The sequence below is a fragment of the Nicotiana attenuata genome, unplaced genomic scaffold (genome assembly GCF_001879085.1).
Source record: "Nicotiana attenuata strain UT unplaced genomic scaffold, NIATTr2, whole genome shotgun sequence".
Classification (NCBI taxonomy): domain Eukaryota; kingdom Viridiplantae; phylum Streptophyta; class Magnoliopsida; order Solanales; family Solanaceae; genus Nicotiana; species Nicotiana attenuata.
The window spans coordinates 19,603-42,099 of NW_017675134.1; the positions used below are offsets into that span (position 1 = coordinate 19,603).

Genomic DNA, 22,497 nt, shown 5'->3' on the forward strand with positions numbered 1-22,497 from the left:
CAACGAGAGGCTGGAGGCTTGGAGACTTGCCCTTGAGTCTATGGGTTTCAAGTTGAGCAGGACTAAGATGGAATACCTAGAGTGCAAGTTCAACATCGAGCCGAAGGAAGCGGGATTGGACGTGAGGCTTGGATCAACATCCCTAGGAGGGATAGTTTAAAGTACCTTGGGTCAGTTATACGGGGGGGGNGAGATGTAGCTTTCATGATCGGAGAGCGAGTATTGCTCCGGGTGTCGCCTATGAAGGGCGTGATGAGATTCGGAAAGAAGGGCAAGCTTAGCCCTAGGTACATTGGTCTGTTTGAGATTCTTGATCGAGTAGGAGAGGTGGCTTATGAGCTTGCATTGCCACCTAGCTTATCAGCCGTGTATCCAGTTTTTCATGTGTCTATGCTTCAGAGGTATCACGACGATCCTACCCATGTATTAGACTTCAGCACGGTCCAGTTGGACAAGGATCTGTCATATGAGGAGAAGCCGGTAGCTATTCTAGGCCGGCAGGTTCGACAGCTAAGGTCGAAGAGTTTTCCTTCTGTTCGTGTTTAGTGGAGAGGTCAGCCCCCTGAGGCCTCGACCTGGGAGTCCGAGTCTGACATGCGGAGCCGTTACCCACATCTATTTCCTGACTCAGGTACTTCTTTCTTTTGTCCGTTCGAGGACGAACGGTTGTCTTAGAGGTGGAGGATGTGACGACCCAAAGGGTCATCACCTGTTTCCTCATTCATTTTGTGCTTCCGAGACCTTGAAAACCTCATTTTTACTTGCCTCGATTTGCGTGCGCAGTCCGGGCGCGTAGCCGGAAAGTTTTTATGTGGAAATATGTGAATTTTGTGAAAAATTTGAAGAATTTTGATATTAATATGTTTAAGGTTGACTTCGGTCAACATTTTTGGTAAACAGACCCGGACTCGAGATTTGGACGGTCCCGGAAGGTCAGTGGAAAAATATGGGACTCGGGCATGTGCCCAGAGTCGAATTCCGAGGTCTAGAGCCCGAGAAATGAATTCTTCTATGAAATTGTTTTTCTGAAATTATTAAGGAAAATGGAAATGAAAATTGATTAAAAGACTGTGGTATCGGGCTCGTATTTTGGTTCCGACGCCCGGTACAAGTCTTAAATATGTGTTAAGCGCTTTCTGTAAAGTTTGGTCGAAATCGGACGTCGTTTGACGTGTTTCGGACCTGAATATCTAAAGTTTGAAGTTTATGAAGTTTGAAAGAAAAATGATGATTTTGAGGCTTGATCCAATGATTTTGAGGTTATTTTGGCGATTTGATCGCTCGAGTAAGTTCGTAAGATGTTATTGAGTTAGTGTGTGTGTGCTTGGTTTGGAGCCCCGAGGGCTCGGGTGAGTTTTGAGTAGGTCCCGGGAGGCCTTAGGCTTAAAGTATCAGATGTTGCAGTGTTGCAGGCCCCAGCGCGGCCGCGGTTATTTCCGCGCGGTCCGCGCTGGAAGCCACGCGGCCGCGGTGCAGTCCGCGCGGTCCGCATGGCCAGATTCATAGGGGTCCCCAGCCTTGGTTCGACCAGTGCGGCCGCGCACCAAGTTCGTGCGGTCCGCGCTGGGAGATTCAGAGAAGGCTCCAGGTGCAAGACACCAGCGCGGCCGCGCACCACAATCGTGCGGTCCGCGCTGGGTAGGTTCAGAGAGCCATTTTCTTCCCTTCCTCGGTGTGGCCGTGATGCATCTTTGTGCGGTCCGCGCCAGTCCTTCAGCAAAGTATATAAGTCGGGATTTTCAGCCATTTTTACACTTTTTCAAAACCCAAAACATAAGAGGCAATTTTTCAAACGATCCTTCTTCTTCAAAACGTTTGGTAAGTATTTTCTAACTGATTTTCTTTACTCCTTAACATCTTTAAATATTATTTCAACTTCAAACAAAGGTTTTTAATGGGGAAAATTGGGAATGTAGGGTAGAACCTAGGTTTTCTAAAATTGGGGGTTTTGGACCTCAATTCAGGGTCCGATTCCAAAATAACTTATATATCTAAGTTCATGGGGGAATGGGTAATCGGGTTTTGGTCCGAACCTCGGGTTTCGACCATGTGGGCCAGGGGGCATTTTTGACCTTTTGGGGTAAATTGAGGAAAAAGCTATAATTAGTTATTGGGTTTGTTTTGTTTAGCATATATTGATAACATGGAGTCCTTATTGCATAGATTTGGTCGAGTTGGAGCCGAAATCGAGAGGGAAAGTGGTTGTGGAGGATTGTATTAGCCGTGGAAGTTGAGGTAAGTGTTTGGTTTAACCCTAGCTTGAGGGAATAGGAGTCGAGTCTTGTTTGCTAATTGCTAAATGATCGAGTACGGTGTATAGGCATGGTGACGAGTTCCTATACATTGGGGTCTAGCATGACCGTGAGTCCTTATATGCGAGTTGTTTGGATATTGTTATGCTTTCCATGCTATTAATGGCCTCTATACGTGGTGGAAACCTTGTGAAAGACATTGTGATTGTAGAACTTCGTGGAGTATTGGCTGGGTCTGAAATACAGATGGTGAGAGCATATGAAATGAGAGTTGCATTAGAGCTTGACACGAGTGTTAATGAGAACTAGGATATGAAAATGAAAGAAAAAGAGAAATAACGATTTACTCTTGCATAGTTGTTATTGGTTGTTTGTGTATCCTTGTTGGGATTTCTCTCCAAATACTTGTTTACTCCCTAGCCCTTTATTTATGACTGTTGCTTGGGCAAGGTTGAGAGGTGTACATTACGGATCGGGTTGCACGCCGCAACAATATTATATGTGGATCGGGTTGCATGCCGCAACAATGTTATATGTGGATCGGGTTGCACGCCGCAACAATGTTATATGTGGACCGGGTTGCACGCCGCAACAATGTTATATGTGGATCGGGTTGCACTCCGCAATAGTGGTAATTGTGGATCGGGTTGCACGCCGCAACAGTTATTGATGCAAACGTGTTTAGTGTCGGTATTAGTTACTTGATCGCTTTAAACTGTTAGTTGCACCTAGATTGAATACCTCGGATTTACTGTTACTGTTGTTATCTCCCCACAGCATGTTCCCCCTCCCATATCTTTTTTGTTGTTGCTTGGTATTTTGCTTCCGTGTATATTTATAACTGCACAGGTTTATATGGTGTCCAGTCTAGCCTCGTCACTACTTCGTCGAGGTTAGGCTAGACACTTACCAGCACATGGGGTCGGTTGTGCTGATGCTACACTCTATGCATTTTTGCACAGGTCCAGGTTTTGAGCAGCAGCAGCATTAGCACGGGGGCGTACCTTCAGTCCAGAGAGAGACCCGAGGTAGCTTGCAGGCGTCCGCAGGCCCGGCGTCTCCCTTCTATCTTTACGTTTTGGCTGTCATCTCATTGTACCCGAGATAAACAAATTATGTTTCTTTCAGACCTTGTATGTAGAATTCCTTAGATGTTCGTGAGTATGTGACTCCAGTCCCGGGGTAGAGATATATGTGTAGAACTTCTGTATGATTGATTATCCATCTACATTTAAGTCTTCCGCTTATGAATTAATTTCGTCGCCTTTATTTAATGCCGTTGATTGTCAAAAAAGGAACATGTGTTTAATGAATATGTTAATTAAAGTTGGCTTGCCTAGCTCCGTTAGTAGGCGCCATCACGACTCCCGATGGTGGGAAATCCGGATCGTGACAGGTGCGTATGGTAGAGATAGAGGGCGGTCTAAGAATTATTGGGGGGAGGTGATCAAGCAGGACATGGCAAGGCTTTTATCGAGGACATGGTCCTATATAGGAAGTTGTGGAGGTCAAGCATTAAGGTCGTAGGTTATGAGGTAGTTGTGCATATTTCTATGGCGCTCCAGAGTGAGGCTAATATGTTAGGATTCTGTCTTAGATTGGTAGTGGTTAATGTTGAGTTCACGTTACTCTTTCGTTCCTCTTAGTGCCAGGATTTATCTAGTGGTTATTGTTTTGATTTTCATCTATGTTCTTGTGATGCTGTTATTTCTTTCTATAGTTTTTATTGATGGTAGTGATGTATTGTCTCTTTTGTCTTCTTAAGTCGATGATCTACCGAAAACAACCTCTCTACTCCCTCGGGGTAGGGGTAAGGTCTGCGTACACACTACCCTTCCCATATTCCACTTGTGGAATTTCACTGGGTCATTGTTGTTGTTGTTGTTGTTATTGTATATTTAAATTAAACTTATAAAATTCAAAAAAAAATCTTTATTTTCTTAAACTTAAACTTGTACTCAATTAAATTACGATACATGAAAATGTAACTTCCCTGAGGATCTGACTCCTCTCCATTCCTCTCCTCTCCATTTCTCTTCTCTCCGTTTGCTCAAGTTCTAGCTTAGATTAGGGACACATGAAATAGGTTAAAATTAATGGCTAAAATTTAATTGACTAAAGCAAGGCCCTAACTATGGTTTAAATTAGGAGTGTACATGGACCGTGTTGGTTCGGTTCAAAAATCAAACCAAACCAACTATATCGGTTTGGATTGGTTCGATTTTGTCGGGTTTTTCAGATTTTTTTGTTACATTAATAATATTTCAATCTTACTTTGTTAAAGTTATAAACAAAATTTTGATAAACAAATATCTTATTCGTAAAAATTGAAAAAACTGACAAATATATTATCTATTAAAATATTCTTATAGGGAACCTTTTTAGTAACACATCATAGTTATTTTCTCAATCAAATAACAATAATGTTTCTTTGAGTAGGCCAAATGGTGCATTTAAGAAACAAAGGGGTTAATTCGTCATTTCAATAGGCATTGCTCCAAACGTCAGACAAGTTCTGGACCGAAGCCAAGCTCTTTCTCTCTCTCTCTATATATATATATATATATATATATATATCTCGCTCTAGACTAGATTTGTTGTTTTTCAACTCTCCGGTAAGTCCTGACTAAACTGAAAACACTAAGCAGCAGCTTATAATTCAGGCCGCCGCATAACTGTATAACAGAGAACTGTAAGGAATGTGTATTGAAGAAAAAAGTGTTATCAAGTGAATGATTTATTTAAAAAAAGGAGAAATGGGAGCATTATGTAGCGGCGGCGGCGGCCTCTCACGCGACACATTGGATCGTTTCTCCGACCGTTGTCTCCGCTTCTTCCCATGCCTTTCCGATCCCGGTAACTATTCTTTTCGTTTTTACTGTTTAATTCATTTATTTACATTTAGGAGTTTTTAAACCTGAATTATTATTTTTTTGGTTGTTTAATTGTAGCTCGGAGATCGACGTTTTGCTTGAGAATAACGTTGGTGATGCTGCACTTGATCTACGTGGGGGTTCTATTTATCTTTGACAAAGATTTGATTCACAAAACTAAACAGGAGCCATGGTAATTGCTCTCACTCTCTTTGCTTCTTGAGGACAAAGTATGAGTCTTTTTTCAGAATTAGCAGCTAACTTATGAAGGTTGATTGATATGAGAGTAAGTACCAACAATACAGTGCAAAAAGGATTTTTTTTTTTTTTTTTGGAACTAGCAGCTGACTTATGAAGGAATTGATTGATTGAGAGCAAATTCCAATAATACAGTACAAAAAACGAGTCTTTCTTTTTTGGAATTAGCAGCTAACTTATGAAGGCATGAATTGATGTGAGAGCAACTACCAGTATTACAATGCAAGAAGTTGGTCTTTGTTCACCTAATAATTTGCTCTCACTTTACTTCATTGTTTGATTCACCTAATTCATTAGCAGCTAACTTGTGAAGGAATTGAGTGTCATGTTCTTTTCTTTTAGCAAGAACCATGATACAGTCCATTGATTATAAGAAATAGAAATCTTTTTGCCTGCTACTTACTTTTTTAGTCTAATTTAAAAAGAATGACCCTTTTCTATATTTGGATAATCCGACCAAAAAAGAAAAACAAAAAATTGATATATTCCTATTTGAATAAGTTTCTGATTCAAAAGGAAAAGGATGGAGTTGAATAAAATGGCCTCGTCTTTACCATTTTTAGAGATTTCACTTTTATTTAGGTGTTTTTGGTAAAACCGCTGAGACCCTCTTCCTTGCTTTCAAGGTATACAATTATATATTTGCTGCTGTTTGCTGCTACACTGGCTCAATATTTCGTCACCTCAGGTTCTTCTCCAGGGTAATTTCATGCACACTTCTACTTGGCAATTTACAATCCATTTACTAGTCTTTACTAGCTTCACTGCTACTTCACTGAAGGGCCGGTAAAGTTTCATTTGTATGCTCAGTTAAAATTTCTGTTGAACATGTAGCTACGTTCTTGATGCAATGAGAGTTGTCAATGAGGCCGATATATCGCGTAATAGGGCATCAATGACCTCAAAGTAAGAGAATTTCCTTTCTGGTTTGTTACATGGGTTCTCCTGGCATATCTTTGAAATATCCCAGTGTAAATATGTGGAGAGCTCTGCAGGATTATCTAATTGCTACTATTTTCTGCCTATTGTGATGTAAAATGATCAAGCAAAGACAACCTGCTTCAAGCAAAAACGGCGATGTAGTTGTTACAATCGACGGGAACCAGTTAGGAAGGAATCTCCTAGGCCGTGGTACAATGGCTTGGACAAAGCTGGTGATGGATATGTATCCTAGTGGAACATCTCTTAGGTAAGGACAACTTGAATAATACCATGTTTATGCTTTTCTTGTTATCCCTAAAGCAGCTGCTAAAAAATCTCTAAAGCAGCTGCATTGTTTACTGTATTGCAGCCTCTACCGTAGCGCTATTTGGTTCATCTTACATTGTGGTTCGATTCAACTAACATTGTTTTTTAACCAAGGATTTCAAGGTTTTATTCAAAATTCGCTCTTTCGGATTATATTTCATGACACTTGTTGGACTGGGAGGATATAGGGGGCAACTTATGGTGATGGCAAAGTCGTTATAACACATTATCTGTGTGCAGTAGCTTTTATATGAAGGAGAAGCTGCAACTACCCTGTATAATTTCCTAAGAATGTTGAGAAATGCCTAATCTTTCATTCAATAACAAAGGACAACATTTTAAAATACCATGAAGATTTCTGCTGAGATGTGTTATTATTGGGTCATTTAAAGGCATAACTAATAGACATGTGATAAAAGTGCCTGCTGTGTTAAGTTTGGCTTCCCTCTCAAAATACTAGTATAAACTGGATTGATGTGAAGCTAGATGACCTTTATTAGGAAGCCAGTGTAAATATCTGTCATCAGTTCTGCATATAAGTTTATGTCAAATAACCCATCCTTGCTTATTTATCACTTCTGGAAGTAGTTAGAGATGCATTGTAGATACTGAGTGCTTAGCTTGTGGAAGTCTGAAGATGATGGCAGAAGCTTCTCTTCTTTAAATTTGTCTTGGTTGTCCTTGAAAACGAGTTTAGATCTTCTTTGGGTTTATGACAAACTTGAATTCTAATAGAATTCAGTTTTAGTAGGGAAATATTTTACCTTGTGACTTTAGCCCCCGTCTTTGGTCTAGTGGTAAGAGCGCAACGCGTGATGTGTGGGTTAAGTGCATGACATGGATTTGAACCCTGCCGCAGGTTCCCTGGTAGTTAAGTGGAGAAAAGTAGAGGGGCAGACTCATTATTCACCTAGTTTCGAGTCTTGCACCATTGGTCCTTGGGGAGTTCTCAGTTATAAAAAGAGAAAAAAGTTACCATGAATTTTAAACTAGTATTTTCTTTCTTCCCTTTTGCACCACTTTTGGACAGAAGTATGAATGTATGTTGGTTGTGCAGTTATAGATTGCAAGATTCAATTAGCTAAAGCATCAGTTTTTTGTACTAACTAATTTTTGTTCTCTTTTCCAGAAGTGTGACTTGCACTTACTGTGATGTTGTGCAGGTAGGAACTCCCCCTTTCTTTGTCTTTATTTTTATGCAAAGCAAGCTTTTTGGTACGTCTGATAATACCTAATGATAAAAGGGTATTTTGGATTAGCCAAATTAGTGACATGATTTCGAAGCCAAATAGTGACTACCTAGGTTTGGAAGGAAATGAGGCAAACTTGTGACATTAATATGGTGATAATATATATTTCTGTTGGAAATATTCATCTTATATTTCCAAGATATTTCTATTATACTATTTACTCTCTTTGAAGCTCCTTATTTCCCAGGTTATGATCTTTGCATCCTTGATATGTTATTTCTCTATGAGATTAACCAAACTATGTTTTGCCTTAGCTTTTGCAATATCTAATTTCCTCTGTTAACCCATTTCCTTGGGATGAGGCTGAAGCAGATATATTTTTCAATTGTTTCAAACGTTTATGGCCTTTTGATTTATAAATTATAAGTCAGCTGTCGTACTTATCCTAATATTAGCAGTCCTACTTATCCAATATAGTTTATGGCTGCCCTAGTAATTTTGTTTAAAGTTATTGATATTAGGAGACCAATTTCTGTAATGGGACTTAGGGACTATTTGTCTTGTTAAGTGCCTAGAACTTATAATCCCACTAGTCTACATTTGTACAGTTATGTCAACAGATTCTGATTTTTATGCTGCTTGATTTGCAGCCTCCACGAGCTAAACATTGTCATGATTGTGACAAATGTGTTCTACAGTTTGATCATCATTGTGTTTGGCTTGGCACATGCATAGGACAGGGTAATCATTGCCGTTTTTGGTGAGCATCCATGCTACTAGATTGATACACAACAGTGTTTGTATCTTGCTCGCAGTTCAATAAACTAACTAATCTTGCAATTTAATTGAAATTGTTTGCTTGTACCTGCGAAAAAGCTTTAAAAAAACATAAACTTGTACTGTTTAAATTGAAAGTACAGATTTGTTTCTGTGATGGTTCCATATGTTATTTTGCAGCAAAAATGGAAGTTTGTTTTTTGGATATAACATGATTACGACATGTCAAATTGAAGATTTATGTCGATGTTGATGTCATTTCCAGAAATGATACTAATATAGTTATTTATGTCAACGGTGATGTCGTTTCCAGAAAATGTTACTAATATAGTTATCTTGCGAAATTAATGTATTTAAAGTCTCATTCGAGGTTTCTTGCTTTCACGGAGATGCTGCAATTTTTGCTTGAATCGTGGGAACATATCCCTGTCAGAAGAGTTCATCAGTTCAAGACACCTATAAGAGGATGTTGATTCATTTAAAGATTGTTGCAAGAATGTGTTGAACTGGTTTCGTGGGCTTGGAAGATATATGTACTTAGATGTGTCTAATTCTTTATTATATGTTCTGTGTAAGTGACATGATCATGGCTCTACTCTTAACTCTTAAGACCACAATGAGAGACACTATTTAGTTGGGACTTGTAATATTGTACTTTCTCGTAATTATATGTATGTTTCTTCATCTATAAACACACACGGAGCATGTGAGGATGCTTGATTTTCCTGAACTTTCAACTGGTAATAGCTGCTTATATTACATGTGAGGAAACATGTGCACTGCATGTTCTTTCTTTAATTTGAGAGTTTTAAGCAAATCGTCTTGGCTATAGTTTATTTACTTGCCTGAATATAACAGGTGGTACATTTGCGGAGAAACAGCCTTATCCCTTTGGACTGGCACGTTATATATTAAATTCTTGAAGTCTGACATATCAAAGCCTTGGTATGTACTTCTCATGATGCTTTATCTTTTAAGAGCTTTTCTGCTCAGCCTCTGGTTTTTGCCGTTAAACATGTTTCTCCTCTGCTGCTTTAGTAGTATCTTCCTTCCCAGAAGTAAATAAAGATGGAGGTTCTAGGGTAGCATCAGGAGAACCGGAGAAGGATAATATGCACCATTGTGCCAATCAAAAAAAAAAAAAAGCTAGGGAAACCCTGTGAACTTGTTAGTTTTGCTACCCAAATTTATAAGAAAAGCATGTCAACTCAGAAGATTCATTATCCAAAAGCCTCAGTTGGTGAAATGTAAACATGCACATATTGGAATATTTTACTTGTTTGAAATATCTTATCCTCTTCTGAGAAGTAAGAAGCTTGAAGATGGCACTATTTTGGTTGTATGAGGTTGCAAAAACCAATTTTCAAGACACAAAAGAACAATGGGAATCAGTAGTTAAAGAAGGGGCCTCGATTCTCATGAAAGCTTAAGCTAGTGGTGGCAAAATGGATAACAAAATCAGTTATCCACCTATATTATCCATTAAAAAATGTGTTGGATAATGAATTTTTTAAAAATGGGTCAAATATGGATAAGATCCATATTATCCACTTAAAAAATGGATAACCAAAAGGTTTAACTTTTACATTTGCAAAGACTCAAATTGGGGATTCCTCAAGTTTGGAGACTAGGGATTCTCCCAAAAGTGATCATATTCAAGAAGCCGTAGATAATATGGATATCCATATTCCATATTATCCGCCGGTTAACTCGTTTTCTATCTGTATTAAATATGGGCAGATCGGATATTTTATGCATTTTTGTAATTAACCGTGTTCAACCCGCTCATATCCGACCCGACCCGCACGTTTGCCACCCCTAGTTAAAGCTGATGTGACAAGATGGTGCGGACACGTTTATTGTTTTTGCCTCTGTTCACATGTGTTTGGTGAGTGCACACAACCCACCATAAAAAGACTAGCCTTGTCATGAAACTTATCCAGTTTTCATCTTTAATTGAGTCTGAAGTCAAATGCTATAATGGCTTCATTGCAGGTGGTTATATGCAATTATGATCTTGCTGCTAGTTACTCTGTTTTTCTGCCTCATCTTTCTTCTCCTCCTCTTACTTTTTCACAGGTAAGATTTCTCTTTACTTGAAGATGGACTCTTTGTTTAGCATTGTCTGGCATATAATTGCATATCTTTTGGAAGTTTGTTAGATTTTAATGTTTAAGTTCTTAAATTATGTGTGCGAGTCCCCGTTTTTTTTTAAAAAGAAAAAGGGTTATATGACATTCTGGAGAACCCTCTGTTTGGCCGGCAGGATTGTTAATTCTAGGAAAGGATGTAATGATTTCTGTAAGATAATATATATCTCGTGTAAGGAAAAGATAGAATAGGATGCCTGGTTACCTCCTTTTAGTCTTGTGAGGGAGGTAGAAACATATTAACACTAAGCTACTCAAACTTTAGAATTTGCGAGTAAAATTCTGGCTTGGTTAAGCCAGATTAGGTTGCTAGCGCTAATAAGATGGGAGATACTAAGATCTTCTGAATTCTATCTGGTCATGTGCAATAGGACATAAGCTTCAGCAGCCATTTGGTAAATTGAATATGAAATCTGCTACATTTTCAAGTCCACTTAATTGACATGTTAAGTTTGGTCAGCCAACATATTTTTGCCTATATTATTCCCCTAGATATTTGTTTTTCTCCTTTAGCCAAAGTGACTGACCTATGTTTCTTGATCAGCTACCTAATTTTAACAAATCAGACAACTTATGAGCTTGTGAGACGACGACGCATCCAATACCTGAGGTTGGTTATTTACTTCAAATTTCTTGCATGATTTTACTTACTGGGTAGAGGTAGGTATATCTCTGTTTTTCCTTTGGGCTAGTACTCTGAATGATACAATTAAAAACATTGGATGATGTCAGTTGCAGATATGGTCAACATCTTTGAGTGATTTAATTGATATAACAACAGCAAATGGAGGCATGTATTCTTATCGGCAATTTGTTGTCTTTAAGCCTTAGTTTAAACTTGCATTGATTTGCAGGAACATTCCCGAAAGAGTCTATCCATTTAGTAAAGGAGCATGCAGAAATTTGTATGAGTTTTGTTTTGCCCAAAGTAGCAAATATAGGATGGAACCGCTTCCCACAGCACAAGAACTTGAAGAGAAGCTAAGGCCCTATACATGCTCAGATGTTTTATCCTGTCGGTGTTGTTGTTAATCACTTCTGTTGTATCCTATTATTTTAGTTTTCCCCTAGATTGTACACTTGTGAAAGGATTTACGATAACCATTTGTTTGTACTATCAACTTCATTACATTATTGAGATATCCAATTCAGGAGGCATTTCTACGTGATTTCAGAATATTTGCCTATTTTTGGGCGACATTGGATTTGCTTATTTCATGTTTACTTTCAAATGATGGAATGTTGTTGCTTCATTTTCGGTTAAGTGTAGAGTGCACGGTATTTTCATCCTTTGTGTGGTTGGCATTACATGTCCCTACACTTTGGAAACTGAGAGTTGGAGATGCATGCTGCTAGTAACAATATCATGAGGGTATTAAGTGATTTTTACAGGGATCTGCTTGAGGTACTTGTGGCATTTACTAACATTGGAGAGTGGTTAAGATATTGTGCTGATAGTTTTCAGATAATTTATAGGCGGGAATTTTCACTTCCTGATCGAAATATTCATCTCTAATTAATGATATTATGTAAAGAAATAGTCTAAGAGATTAGAATTACACATCCTTTCCTTTTCTGACAGACTTTTTGATGGTCCCTTTTTTGATAGACTTGAAGTTCTTCTTAATAAGGCGAGGTAAAAATAGGATTAGTTAACTCCTACATCAAAGGTTGATACCTTATTTATTTTAAATAAATACCCTTTTAAAAAATTATATTCCATAGCTACCTTTTATTTTTTATAGCTAAATATCCATTTATGGTCACCTACTACCATTAAGCCATGAGATAAGATTTGTATTTATTTTTCTCTCATATCCCTCAAATTTCTCCTATCCCCTACCCCATATCTATTCTTCCCCTCTCTCTCTCTACTTCCCAATGTCTTCTCCTCCTTCGGACGCTAGAGCAATTGCCACCGTTACCGTTTTGACCGTGGCCGTTATTCATTGATACCCATTAATGCTTCTAACCCTGCTACTGATTACGCCATGCACCTGGATCGTCCGCCAGCATTTTTGAGCCGTCTCCTACCCAGATTTGATGTCCTTGTGCTAAACACAGGACACCATTGGAATAGAGGAAAGCTTAGCGCCAACCGGTGGGTCATGTATGTTGGCGGCGTTCCTAACACAAACAGGAAAATTGCTGATATCGCTGGAGTTCCTAACACGAACAGGAAAGTTCCTAACACGTATTTCGTCAGTAATTACATGCTAATCGTCAGCAACCAGAGGCAACGGTGACGGCAAGCGAGGACTGGATACTGATGCTGCTTCAACGAGACGACATTAGGGTTGTTCTTGAACAAAGACGACGGAGTTGGGGCCTGAGCAACTTGAATTTTCTGTTAATATATTTCAATGTATCTCGCTGTATTTCATTGTATTCATTGTCTTTTTTTTCCATTGTATTTCAACGTATCTCGCTGTATTCTATGTATTTCATTGTATTCATTGTCCTTTTTTTCATTATATTTCAATGTATCCCGCTGTATTCTATGTATTTCATTGTATTCACTGTCTTGCTATATTCCAATATTCTTATGTTTTTTTTAATTAATATAATTTATGTATTCAGATGTATAATATAATTTCTCTGAAGATTGCTATGTTTTTGGGATGTTTTTCGGTTGAGAATCTTTTTTATAACTAGAAATACAAAATTTGTGTATTATAATTGAGTTTGTTGAGTTATATCAGGAGTTTATTATGTTAATTGATTCACTTTCATCTGTCCAACTGTAATCCCATGTTTCACGCCATGAATACAGTCGAATACAAAAACCTGCTGTAATCCCCTATTTCACGCCTAGAAATGCTACTGTATTCATGAATACAATAGCTTAAATACATTGAATACACTCTAAAAAATCTGAAAACATAGCTATAGGAAGTAATATAGTAAATGGTAGCTACAACTAGCTAATAACCACTAAAACATAGTGGTTTCTAAAAATTTCTCGTAAAAATACTGGGTTCAAAAAATATATGGGCCACAAAATTTCCTTCAACTTTTTGGTTTGCCAAACCAGCTATCAAAGAATTTTGTCTTTCTACCCCCAGTATTGTAGTTTCTCTGACCTCAGAAATCTAGATCTTAGATTCCTCAGGCTGATTAAATGATGTTCAAGGCCTGTGGATACAGGACTAGCTTAAGGGTATATACCAAATAACTAGACAAATTTGTGAGGAGAAGAACCACGCAGCGATAAAATCTTGATTCTTGCCTATGTTGTGCTGACTCCAGATTCACAAAGAAAGCTTTATCACCACGTAATGTTTCTTGAACTAGAGTTGCAATTATTGTGATAAATGAGTGGATAAACCTAACTATTATGTTATTTGAAGGGGCAATGAGAAGAGCTGATAGACATTCATTCACGCGTATTATCATTTTTAGACAAAATCTGCGTGGGCAAGGAGCGATCAGTTGGTCTTGCACATATTGTAGTTTCCCTGGTGCTTAATCAATTAGAGTAGGAAGCAAGGTCCAAATTTCCAGCAATATAAGCAACACCAACTTCGAGCATTCATCTTTACTCTCTTTTCTGCAGGTCTTTCCTTGATCCTGTGAAGTCCACTTTACCCTTCTCTGTAATTTTCTTAATTGTTTGTGCGTCCCTCCAGTCGTGAAGGACACATCTTCTTCTCTTTGTTTCAAACACTTCTATTAAAAGTTTTGTCAATCAAACAAAAAAAAGAATTGACCCCTTGAATCACTAGTTGGTTATGATTGGCTGGAAAAATCCGAGGAGAATGTGTATACTTAAAAGACAAATGAAGAGTCTGATTTAAGGGAAAAACTTAAAGAGAACGATATGATTTTCAGCATCATGATGTCATAGGCGAAAGCACATGATTATTAGATATATGAGTATACATTGTGGGTTGCAAAAGGCTAGGCCAGATAATTAATGGAATAGATGTATTACCAATGCGTACATGCTCTGCAAAATTGTTTTTATAAAACTAGCTATTTCTTACACCAACCTACTTAACGCCGAGGAGAAAAACTCAGAGGGAAACAGCTGAACCGAGGAGGAAAGAATTGGTTAAATAAAATTATGCTGCCATACCGGGATGTTCTTTGTGAATTGAGACCTGTACAGATGATTCTTAAGGAAGCAAGATCACTTTCCGCTACTCTTCCACTTTTTGATGGGAAAAATGGTTAGTTTTTTCCGAGGGGGGTGAAATCCACCCTCTGTGGGTCGTAACACTGAAATAGCAGTTTCATGTCCATTCTTATACTCCTTGTCACCTGTCAAAGGTTTTAGCTCAAAGGTCCCCTTTGTAAAACCTCTAGCAACCTGGTCAATCACACCTTGCAGATATCAGCAAATACAGAATAAAAGTGCTATTTTGTTATGAAAATGAACAAAATGTTTGAGCATACCTTTAGAAGAAGCCACACTTTGAGAGAACTACTCAAGATTGCTAGCCTTGTCCTCTTTCCTGAAGTCAAAAAGTTAGACATGTACTGATCAACCCTGAGAATAAATCTGGGCCAAGACTTGGGGTTTTCAGGGTCTGCCTTCTGATCCATTGTGGACTGATCAACACAAGAAACATAGAAAACAAGAATTAGCTTTTGGAAAATCCAGTTATTATGTCGAATCATGTTAAATTATATGCAATAAGAAAATTAACAAAGAAAAAGAAGGAACAATGGAGACAAGTGGTAAAAATGGATAAGCTAGTTAAAGAACTACATGATTTTGGATCGACCTTTTTGCAGCTTACAAGATAATAAGGAGAGGAAAACCCAAGAAGATAACCTTGAAAAGGTATTGCTAAGTAGGTAGTTTACTTACTAGCAGCCGGCAAATTTCACGTTCAATCTTAGAGTATGCAGTCTCTAAAGCTTCCACTCTCCCCGTCCCATGACAGCATGCACATGGTTCACTGATCATGAATGTCACACTAGGTCGAACCTGTCAGGTAGAAGATGTAGTCACCCAACCATGTTTTAAAACAGACAATTGAGCTAGTGTAGTTATGACTTCAAATAGTTCACTTCTTTGATTTACAAAGAAGTTTAGAGCCAAATAACATACTCTTTTCCTTGTAATCTCCATAAGCCCATGTCTCGACAATTCAGACACCTTAACTGTTGATCGATCTCTCTCAACAGTCTTCTTGACCTCCTCGTAGACCAATCTCTTATTTGCTGAAGACGTAATAAAAGAAAACAAGACTTTCAAAAAATTGTGTAAACATATGCTCATGCATGTATACATGCTTTGTAAGCACATTAGTACCAAATAAAGCAAATAAAGAGGACAAGATATGCATGATGTATTGTTGACTTCAAGATATCATGAAAAATCATATGGTATGAGCTTAGTATCAAATACAGTTTTGGAAGAGGCAAAGTAGGCTGGGGCTGATCAAACAACTTTCAATCTGATTATGTGCCAGTTTTAGATGGTGAACTATAGGTGTCATGCACTACAAGTAATGTTGTTAGTTACCAATCATTCAAACAAAGATATTTCCAATTTTGGATTTTCTTAGAAAATAATATAATTTTTCACGTCTCCCTCTTTTCTTTCTTATTTTCAGTAGTAATTATGATATTATTGCACCAGGAAAAAATAATTCTAGCCCAATAGAATCACATAAATATTGTGCATCAATACCACTTAAAGAACACACACAGAGAGGGGGGGGGGGGGGGTAGAGAGGGGTAGAGAGAGGACTGTTACTTACAATCATCCAACATATCTATGAAATCCACCACAATAATGCCACCAATATCTCTCAGCCTTATTTCCCTAGCAATCTGAGAATAATTTTCAGTCGATCCGTTATAACCACGATTATCATATGATGAAATAGAACATCGGAATCTGTAGTGAAGAATAAACATAACAAACAGGAAAAAACAATAGTAATATTATGTTGCAGTACATTTCAGTAACTAGCTTGGAGCCTCGAATATAAGGTTCAAATCTAATCAGAGAACCCTTAAAGAAGCTACAGATGCAGCGAGGGAACAAACATGAAACAATTACTATAACAAAGATATATCAGTTCCAAAGTGAAAATATTGACTCCAGAGAAAAAGACGTCAATCAAATTTCTTGAATTAGAATGATGAATACTTGCTTATGGTCAAAGCAAAAACGAGCACCTAACATCTCATTTGTATTGTTTATGAGTTTCTTCCTTTTCCTTTTCCTTTCCCTTTCTTTTCCAACAACAACAACAAACCCAGTTTAATCCCACATGTAGGGTCTGGGGAGGGTAGTGTGTACACAAACCTTACCCCTACTTTAAGAAGGTAGAGAGGTTGTTTCTGGTAGACCTTACCCCTAACTTTCTTTTCCCAAGTTTGTAATTCTGCAGCCCAGGTTGACTGCTAAAGTTTTGATCAAATTAACTGACTTAGATAGCACCAGTAGAGAAGCAACTAGAGGTTGCCCCGAAGGCTTTGGTCTAGCGGTAACAACCCAGAGCGTGATGTGTGGGTTAGGCGCATGTCACGAGTTAGAACCTTGCTGCAGACAAAAGCATGGTATTTAAATGGAGAAGCATAGAGGGGTGTGTCCTTTATCCACAGGTTTCAAAGGGCCCCACAGGCCCTCAGGGATTTCTCGGTTATCCAAAATGCAACCAGAGGTTTAGCAATAAATGGGACATACTATGTCCTTTAATATTCCCAAACAATAGCAGAATTAAAACATCAATTATACACATGATATGTGTAGTTTCCATTAAACAAGATTAATTCTCCATAGTAGATCATTTACAGATTTTTCTTCCGTTCTGGAACCTAAAAAGTTACAAATAAGCTACAAATGACTACTTGAATCAGGTGCCTTATTTACCACAGGAAAAGAGAGACGCAATATAGCATGTTAAGTTAAGAGACATCTTTAGTGTTTCTCTTCCTCCCTGCCCTACTTGTATATAGCTCTAACAGAAAGATCGAAGTATCTTTCCATCAAACACTAAGCATCTTCTGATTTACAGAAAAGGATCTTCTAAGCATCTCCAACTTTATTTTCCAACTACTCAGATGCATCTGATAACCAACTTCCTCAGGTACAGAAGATCAATGCTCCAGGAATACAATATGTAATCAAAACAAGATGCAGGTCAACATACTTGTCTGGCAGCTGCAAGGTTAACATTGAGAATAGCTCTCTCTTGTGAAGTCCCTTGACCAAGCACACAGTGGCCACCATTTACATCGATGGAGACTAAAGCTTCTGTCTGTTCAATCACTAGATAACCTCCATTATCAAGGGGAACCCTGCAAATTTTATAAATTGAAGGATTAAAGAGAAACAGCATTTTAACAGGAAAATGTTGATTCGCAGAAAGGTAAAAATACACGTCATAAAAGAATGTAAAGCTAAAAGAAAGTACTAGGGAAAAAGAATAAGTAATTTCCACCTTTTGCTGAGAATGTTGTCTATTTCTTCCTCAATCTTGTATTCATCAAACAGGGGAGTTCTTTTGCTGTACAACTCAACTCTTTCACAAAGATTAGGTGCTATTTCTTGAAGATAGTTTGTAACCTGAACAGAGTCCAATTATATATATACATATATTAGAGTACATCAAAGTTCAACAGATCCTTAACAATTGTTAGCACAGGCTTCAAAATAAAAAGAAAGACACTAATCCAAATATCTTAAGTTTGAGAACATGATCTGAAGTTGTCTTAAACCCCCACCCTGATGGAAAAGAGGAAGACGAAAAACCAACAGATCTAAAGTTTATCTACCATGTACACTATCTTTATATGTCAGCATGCCATTTTTTCCGGATATTAAATTGAATAAACTGCTATATTTGAGTACAGTTCGCTTTTTCTTCGACTGTCACCTTCAAACTTCAAAGTTAGAGAATGCCTTGATTTAACCAGAGTGCTAATGCTGAAACAAGCTAAATGGTGCATGCCAAAATCGGCTAAAGATCTGCTACATTTTTGTAATAGAAGAGGACTATAGAAAGGCAACAAAAAGGAAACAAATCAGAGATACTTTGAGGGGCAAAAAGGAAAATATTGGTAACTCAAAGCACAAATGGCCTTGCGTAAAAATGAAAATTAATTTCCTCAGTTTTTTAACAAATAGCTAATGTACTGAGTGAGATGCACATTGCAGATTGTGTACTACTCATCCAATCTCTGGGTGCTATTCTTTAGTAAAATATTCATTACATTTTAAAAAAAATAAGACAAAAAAAAAAAACTGAAACAAGCTAGTTTTACTTCTTAAATATTATATTAACTTATTAATCAAAGATAATATCATTCACCACCAGTATTTGCAAAGTCTTTATGCCAAAAAACTCACTATTGGAAATGGTTATCAAAAACCGCTTCCATGCTCACATATGAAAACATATCTCAAAGGAACATTAAATACCAAGCAAGACATGCAAGTGACCTTATTGGTAAAAAACCTTTTCACTTCCACTTCCTGATAAATGGCTAAGTCCATACCTCATGATATGTCCTTGGAGAATCAACCACCAAACTCTTCACCTGAACATCAAGGCCAGCATAAGAAAGTATAACATGTATTCGTGCTAATTTGAGGAAGGCCGGCCCTAACCAGAAATTCCATAAAAAATAAAATAAACTGAACAATCCATGAAGGGATGAACCAAGAATGAGCTGACCTGATCGCTAAAATAATCCTGAACAACAGAGAGTGTTTGGCCCATTGCCTGGTGAAGCATAACCGGAACTGCTCCATCAACACCTTCATCTGCGGCAAGAGCTGCAGACTTTGCATGCTCAATTATACTTTTCCAAGTTGAAAGCAAGCCATCCAAGTCCTTCTGCAATTCATTTAATGAATGACCAGCTGCAACTGTCCTTACCGTTAGACCAAATCCCTGAGGCTGTAAAGTTTTTGCAATGACCCTTAAACGTGTGCGCTCAACACCAGCGATCTTCTTTGAAATACCTATCGTGTTGCCGCGAGGAGCTAAAACCTGGGAAGAGGAGAACCAATTAGATTGGGGCCTTTAAAAGTGGATTTTCAGCTGTGAGAGACAGAATCATGAAACATGTAATACCCAGAATCTGCTCCTTAATTTTGGATAAGCAGTCAGTGTCGGGCCCTTCGTGCCCAATCCCTCTTTAACAACTTGTGCAATTATTTTAGTGCCTTTCCGGACCTTGATCCACTTGCTTTCATCTCTTTGTGAAACTTTATTACCATTCACAGTATGCTCAATAGTTGGATTCTGCCCTTGGTACCCAATTCCACTGGATTCTTCCAAATATTTCTCTGAAGGAGATTCAAGCCCATGCTCAGTTACACTACCATTACGATTTTCTACAAGGACTTCTGAAATATTACAAGCGTCTCCCCTTTCATGCTCCCCAAACTCATTGTCCATGTATTCCATGGAATCATCCTCTATATCAGCATCTTCAATCTCATCTGTGTCCACTTCTTCTAAAGTGGATCCATTTCTAGAAAGACCAAGATTCTCTTCAAGCATGTCAACCACAGTACCATTAATTATTTTTTCCCTTGAATCGTGACAAAATGGGAGGAAAATAAATGGTTCTCTGTAGGGCTTTATATCCATAAAGGAGGGTCTGGACGTGCCAATATTTACAAATGCACCACCCATGTGTGGAACTAACTTTGTAACTACTCCTAGATATACACTATCGCACTGCACATTATTTTTCACTGGTTCCAGCAACAGTTCTACCAGTTTCTCATTTTCCAAAACAGCAATTCTTTGCACAGTACAAACCGAAGAATTAATCAGAATAATTGTTGTAACCGAGTCTTCCTTGGAAATTGCATCATTTTGATCAACAGGCAACAACTTCTCAGGTATTTGTTCATGTTGATTGCTAGATGAAGGTTGAGCTAATTGTTCAAGTTGATTGCTAAATGAAGGTTGAGCTTCATCCTCTTTATCTGACTGTTCAACTTTACAGTCGTCAGGAGCCGTCTCAGCATCAAAACTAGGGGAAGAGGTACATGCTTGAAGTAACCAGGGCTCCTCCACATAGGCATATGTTTCATACGAGGTTCCTGATGAAGCATCATTAGCATTTACCTCATACTTGGACCAGAAATTCTCACTAAGTGTAGACTGATTTAAGCATCTTGATTCTAAATTTTCACAGTCAAGACCCTTAACTATCTTGTCATCGCAAATGAAATCAACAGGAGCATCTGACTCTGCCAAATGATGAAGAAGCGAGGAAGATTCACTTAGCCATGGCTCCTCAACGGTCTGACCTTCGGTTGAAAAACTTTTGCCACAATCTGAAGCTGTATCAATTTCATCTTTGAAAAAACTATCCTCGTCTATAAAACCAATCAAGGCCTGCTTTAGGATGGAAGAATTGCTGTTCAAGCATTTCGCAGTACCATTCCCATCTGCCAAATCACTCGAAGCATTTAATATCTAAACACAATAATTGCATAAATCAGAGAGATTATACACGATTATAACTCATCCACAAAAGAAATCATAGTATAACATAAGTAATACCACTAGCACGAGCTGGAATGAACAGACGGATAGGAATAGATCTCTCCACTATCCAGGATCCAAATATGCTTCCCAAAGGCCTCCTTGTACGAGATTTAATCCACAAGTCCCTTGAAAAAACTTTTCCTTTTTGTTTAGAAGGTACCAACACAGACACATCGTGCGTAGCTTTGCATAAAGCAGCAGACGAAGTCAACATATCTCCCTTTATAGAACAGTTGCATCTCAGATTTCCTGAATGCAGTATCTGCTAAGACCCACAAGAGCTTAGTCACACTAGATGATGAACAAAACTCAGTATCTGGTACATTCTCAAAGCATTCAGCGTACCAGAATGGCGAAGGCAATATCTGTGAGATAAGGGTAACTACCCTTATATAGAGAGTGATCTAGCTTTCCTCGTAAGGTGTCTATTTTTTTACCTGCCAACTTCAACTTGTGGAATATAAAGTACTTTAAGATTTCAGAAAAACATATTCACTCGTCAAGAAAAGACTCGTTAGAGAAAATATTCTCAAGAGGAGGTGCAGCAGCGTGAAGAAAGTGTTTTTAGAGTTAAATGAGGGAACTTTTTGCCAGATTAATCAGGTCAATTAGGTATAAGAATATCAAGACATAACAAGGAATTTATGAAAAAGGGCTCTTGCTAATTGGCGAGGCAGTACTCTATACTTTTTTAATATGAAAAAAAAACTCAAAAACAAGTGAAGTAATTATTGTCCTCTGTGAGTATTTGACTGTAAAATTTCGTTTATGGAGAAAATTGCTCTCGTTACTTGCTATCTAAGTAAATCATATGCATTCTTGTCGTTTGAACTTTGTCAAGAAACGTAAGTGCGCCCGCCATGAATGGACTAATGGCTATGCTGCTTTCATGATTTTGCTGTCAGGAACTAATATTTAAATGACAGAAGTGGAGCGAATTCTTCTAAATAAACGAAATGCAAAAGCTTCAATTAAAGTGTCCGATCACAATTGCACTCATACCGTCACTCCCCCTTCCGCCACACCACCCGGCGGCCAGCCCACATAAAAACGTAGGAACCCCAGAAAACATAAGCATTCATTCAGTAGCATAAACACAGATAAATTGAGGTACAAGCAGCTATTTTAATCGTAACCAAACACTTTATTAAGTAATTGAAAGACTGATAGAGGAGAAGTGATTAAGAAATAGAATATAGGGAACAGCAAATAGATAAGCGAGAAGATAAAAGAAAAATAAACCTAGGATAAAAGCTAAAGCTACTAGTTCA

At 38.0% G+C, this 22,497-nt stretch overlaps 2 protein-coding genes and 1 long non-coding RNA gene across 3 annotated transcripts; 2 read left to right on the top strand and 1 right to left on the bottom strand.

The window, feature by feature from the left end:
• The first annotated feature begins 4,825 nt into the window (after positions 1-4,825).
• LOC109219709 (protein S-acyltransferase 10-like) lies at positions 4,826-11,922 on the top strand. The gene is made up of 11 exons (XM_019384183.1): positions 4,826-5,108; positions 5,204-5,318; positions 6,010-6,084; positions 6,218-6,289; positions 6,435-6,572; positions 7,761-7,794; positions 8,472-8,581; positions 9,457-9,543; positions 10,594-10,677; positions 11,293-11,358; positions 11,603-11,922. Exons 1-11 carry the CDS (start codon positions 4,985-4,987, stop codon positions 11,778-11,780), a joined length of 1,083 nt encoding a protein of 360 aa, XP_019239728.1. The 5' UTR covers positions 4,826-4,984; the 3' UTR covers positions 11,781-11,922.
• Positions 11,923-13,718: 1,796 nt separating this feature from the next.
• LOC109219708 lies at positions 13,719-17,882 on the top strand. Its single transcript, XR_002066978.1, has 2 exons — positions 13,719-14,304; positions 17,801-17,882. It is a non-coding gene; the product is annotated as an uncharacterized LOC109219708 (long non-coding RNA).
• LOC109219707 (ribonuclease E/G-like protein, chloroplastic) lies at positions 14,590-22,374 on the bottom strand. The gene is made up of 12 exons (XM_019384182.1): positions 21,572-22,374; positions 21,242-21,488; positions 19,793-21,126; positions 19,391-19,708; positions 19,212-19,253; positions 18,155-18,279; positions 17,864-18,011; positions 16,463-16,535; positions 15,808-15,920; positions 15,565-15,684; positions 15,147-15,302; positions 14,590-15,060 (listed from the first exon to the last, which is right to left on the bottom strand). The coding sequence occupies exons 2-12, from the start codon at positions 21,438-21,440 to the stop codon at positions 14,881-14,883; spliced, it is 2,808 nt and encodes a 935-aa protein (XP_019239727.1). The 5' UTR covers positions 21,441-21,488; positions 21,572-22,374; the 3' UTR covers positions 14,590-14,880.
• Between the last annotated feature and the right edge of the window lie 123 nt (positions 22,375-22,497).

What these genes read in the sequence shown, in the direction of transcription:
- LOC109219707 (XM_019384182.1), bottom strand. Translation starts at nt 21,440, where the DNA reads ATGTTGACTTCGTCTGCTGCTTTATGCAAAGCTACGCACGATGTGTCT. An exon ending in ACCTTGCAGCTGCCAGACAA is followed by an intron (nt 16,536 to 17,863) that starts GTATGTTGACCT and finishes AATTATTCTCAG; the next exon opens with ATTGCTAGGGAAATAAGGCT. An exon ending in TGGAGATTACAAGGAAAAGA is followed by an intron (nt 15,685 to 15,807) that starts GTATGTTATTTG and finishes TCTACCTGACAG; the next exon opens with GTTCGACCTAGTGTGACATT.
- LOC109219709 (XM_019384183.1), top strand. Translation starts at nt 4,985, where the DNA reads ATGATTTATTTAAAAAAAGGAGAAATGGGAGCATTATGTAGCGGCGGC. An exon ending in AAAACTAAACAGGAGCCATG is followed by an intron (nt 5,319 to 6,009) that starts GTAATTGCTCTC and finishes CTTGCTTTCAAG; the next exon opens with GTATACAATTATATATTTGC. An exon ending in GGTAATCATTGCCGTTTTTG is followed by an intron (nt 8,582 to 9,456) that starts GTGAGCATCCAT and finishes TGAATATAACAG; the next exon opens with GTGGTACATTTGCGGAGAAA.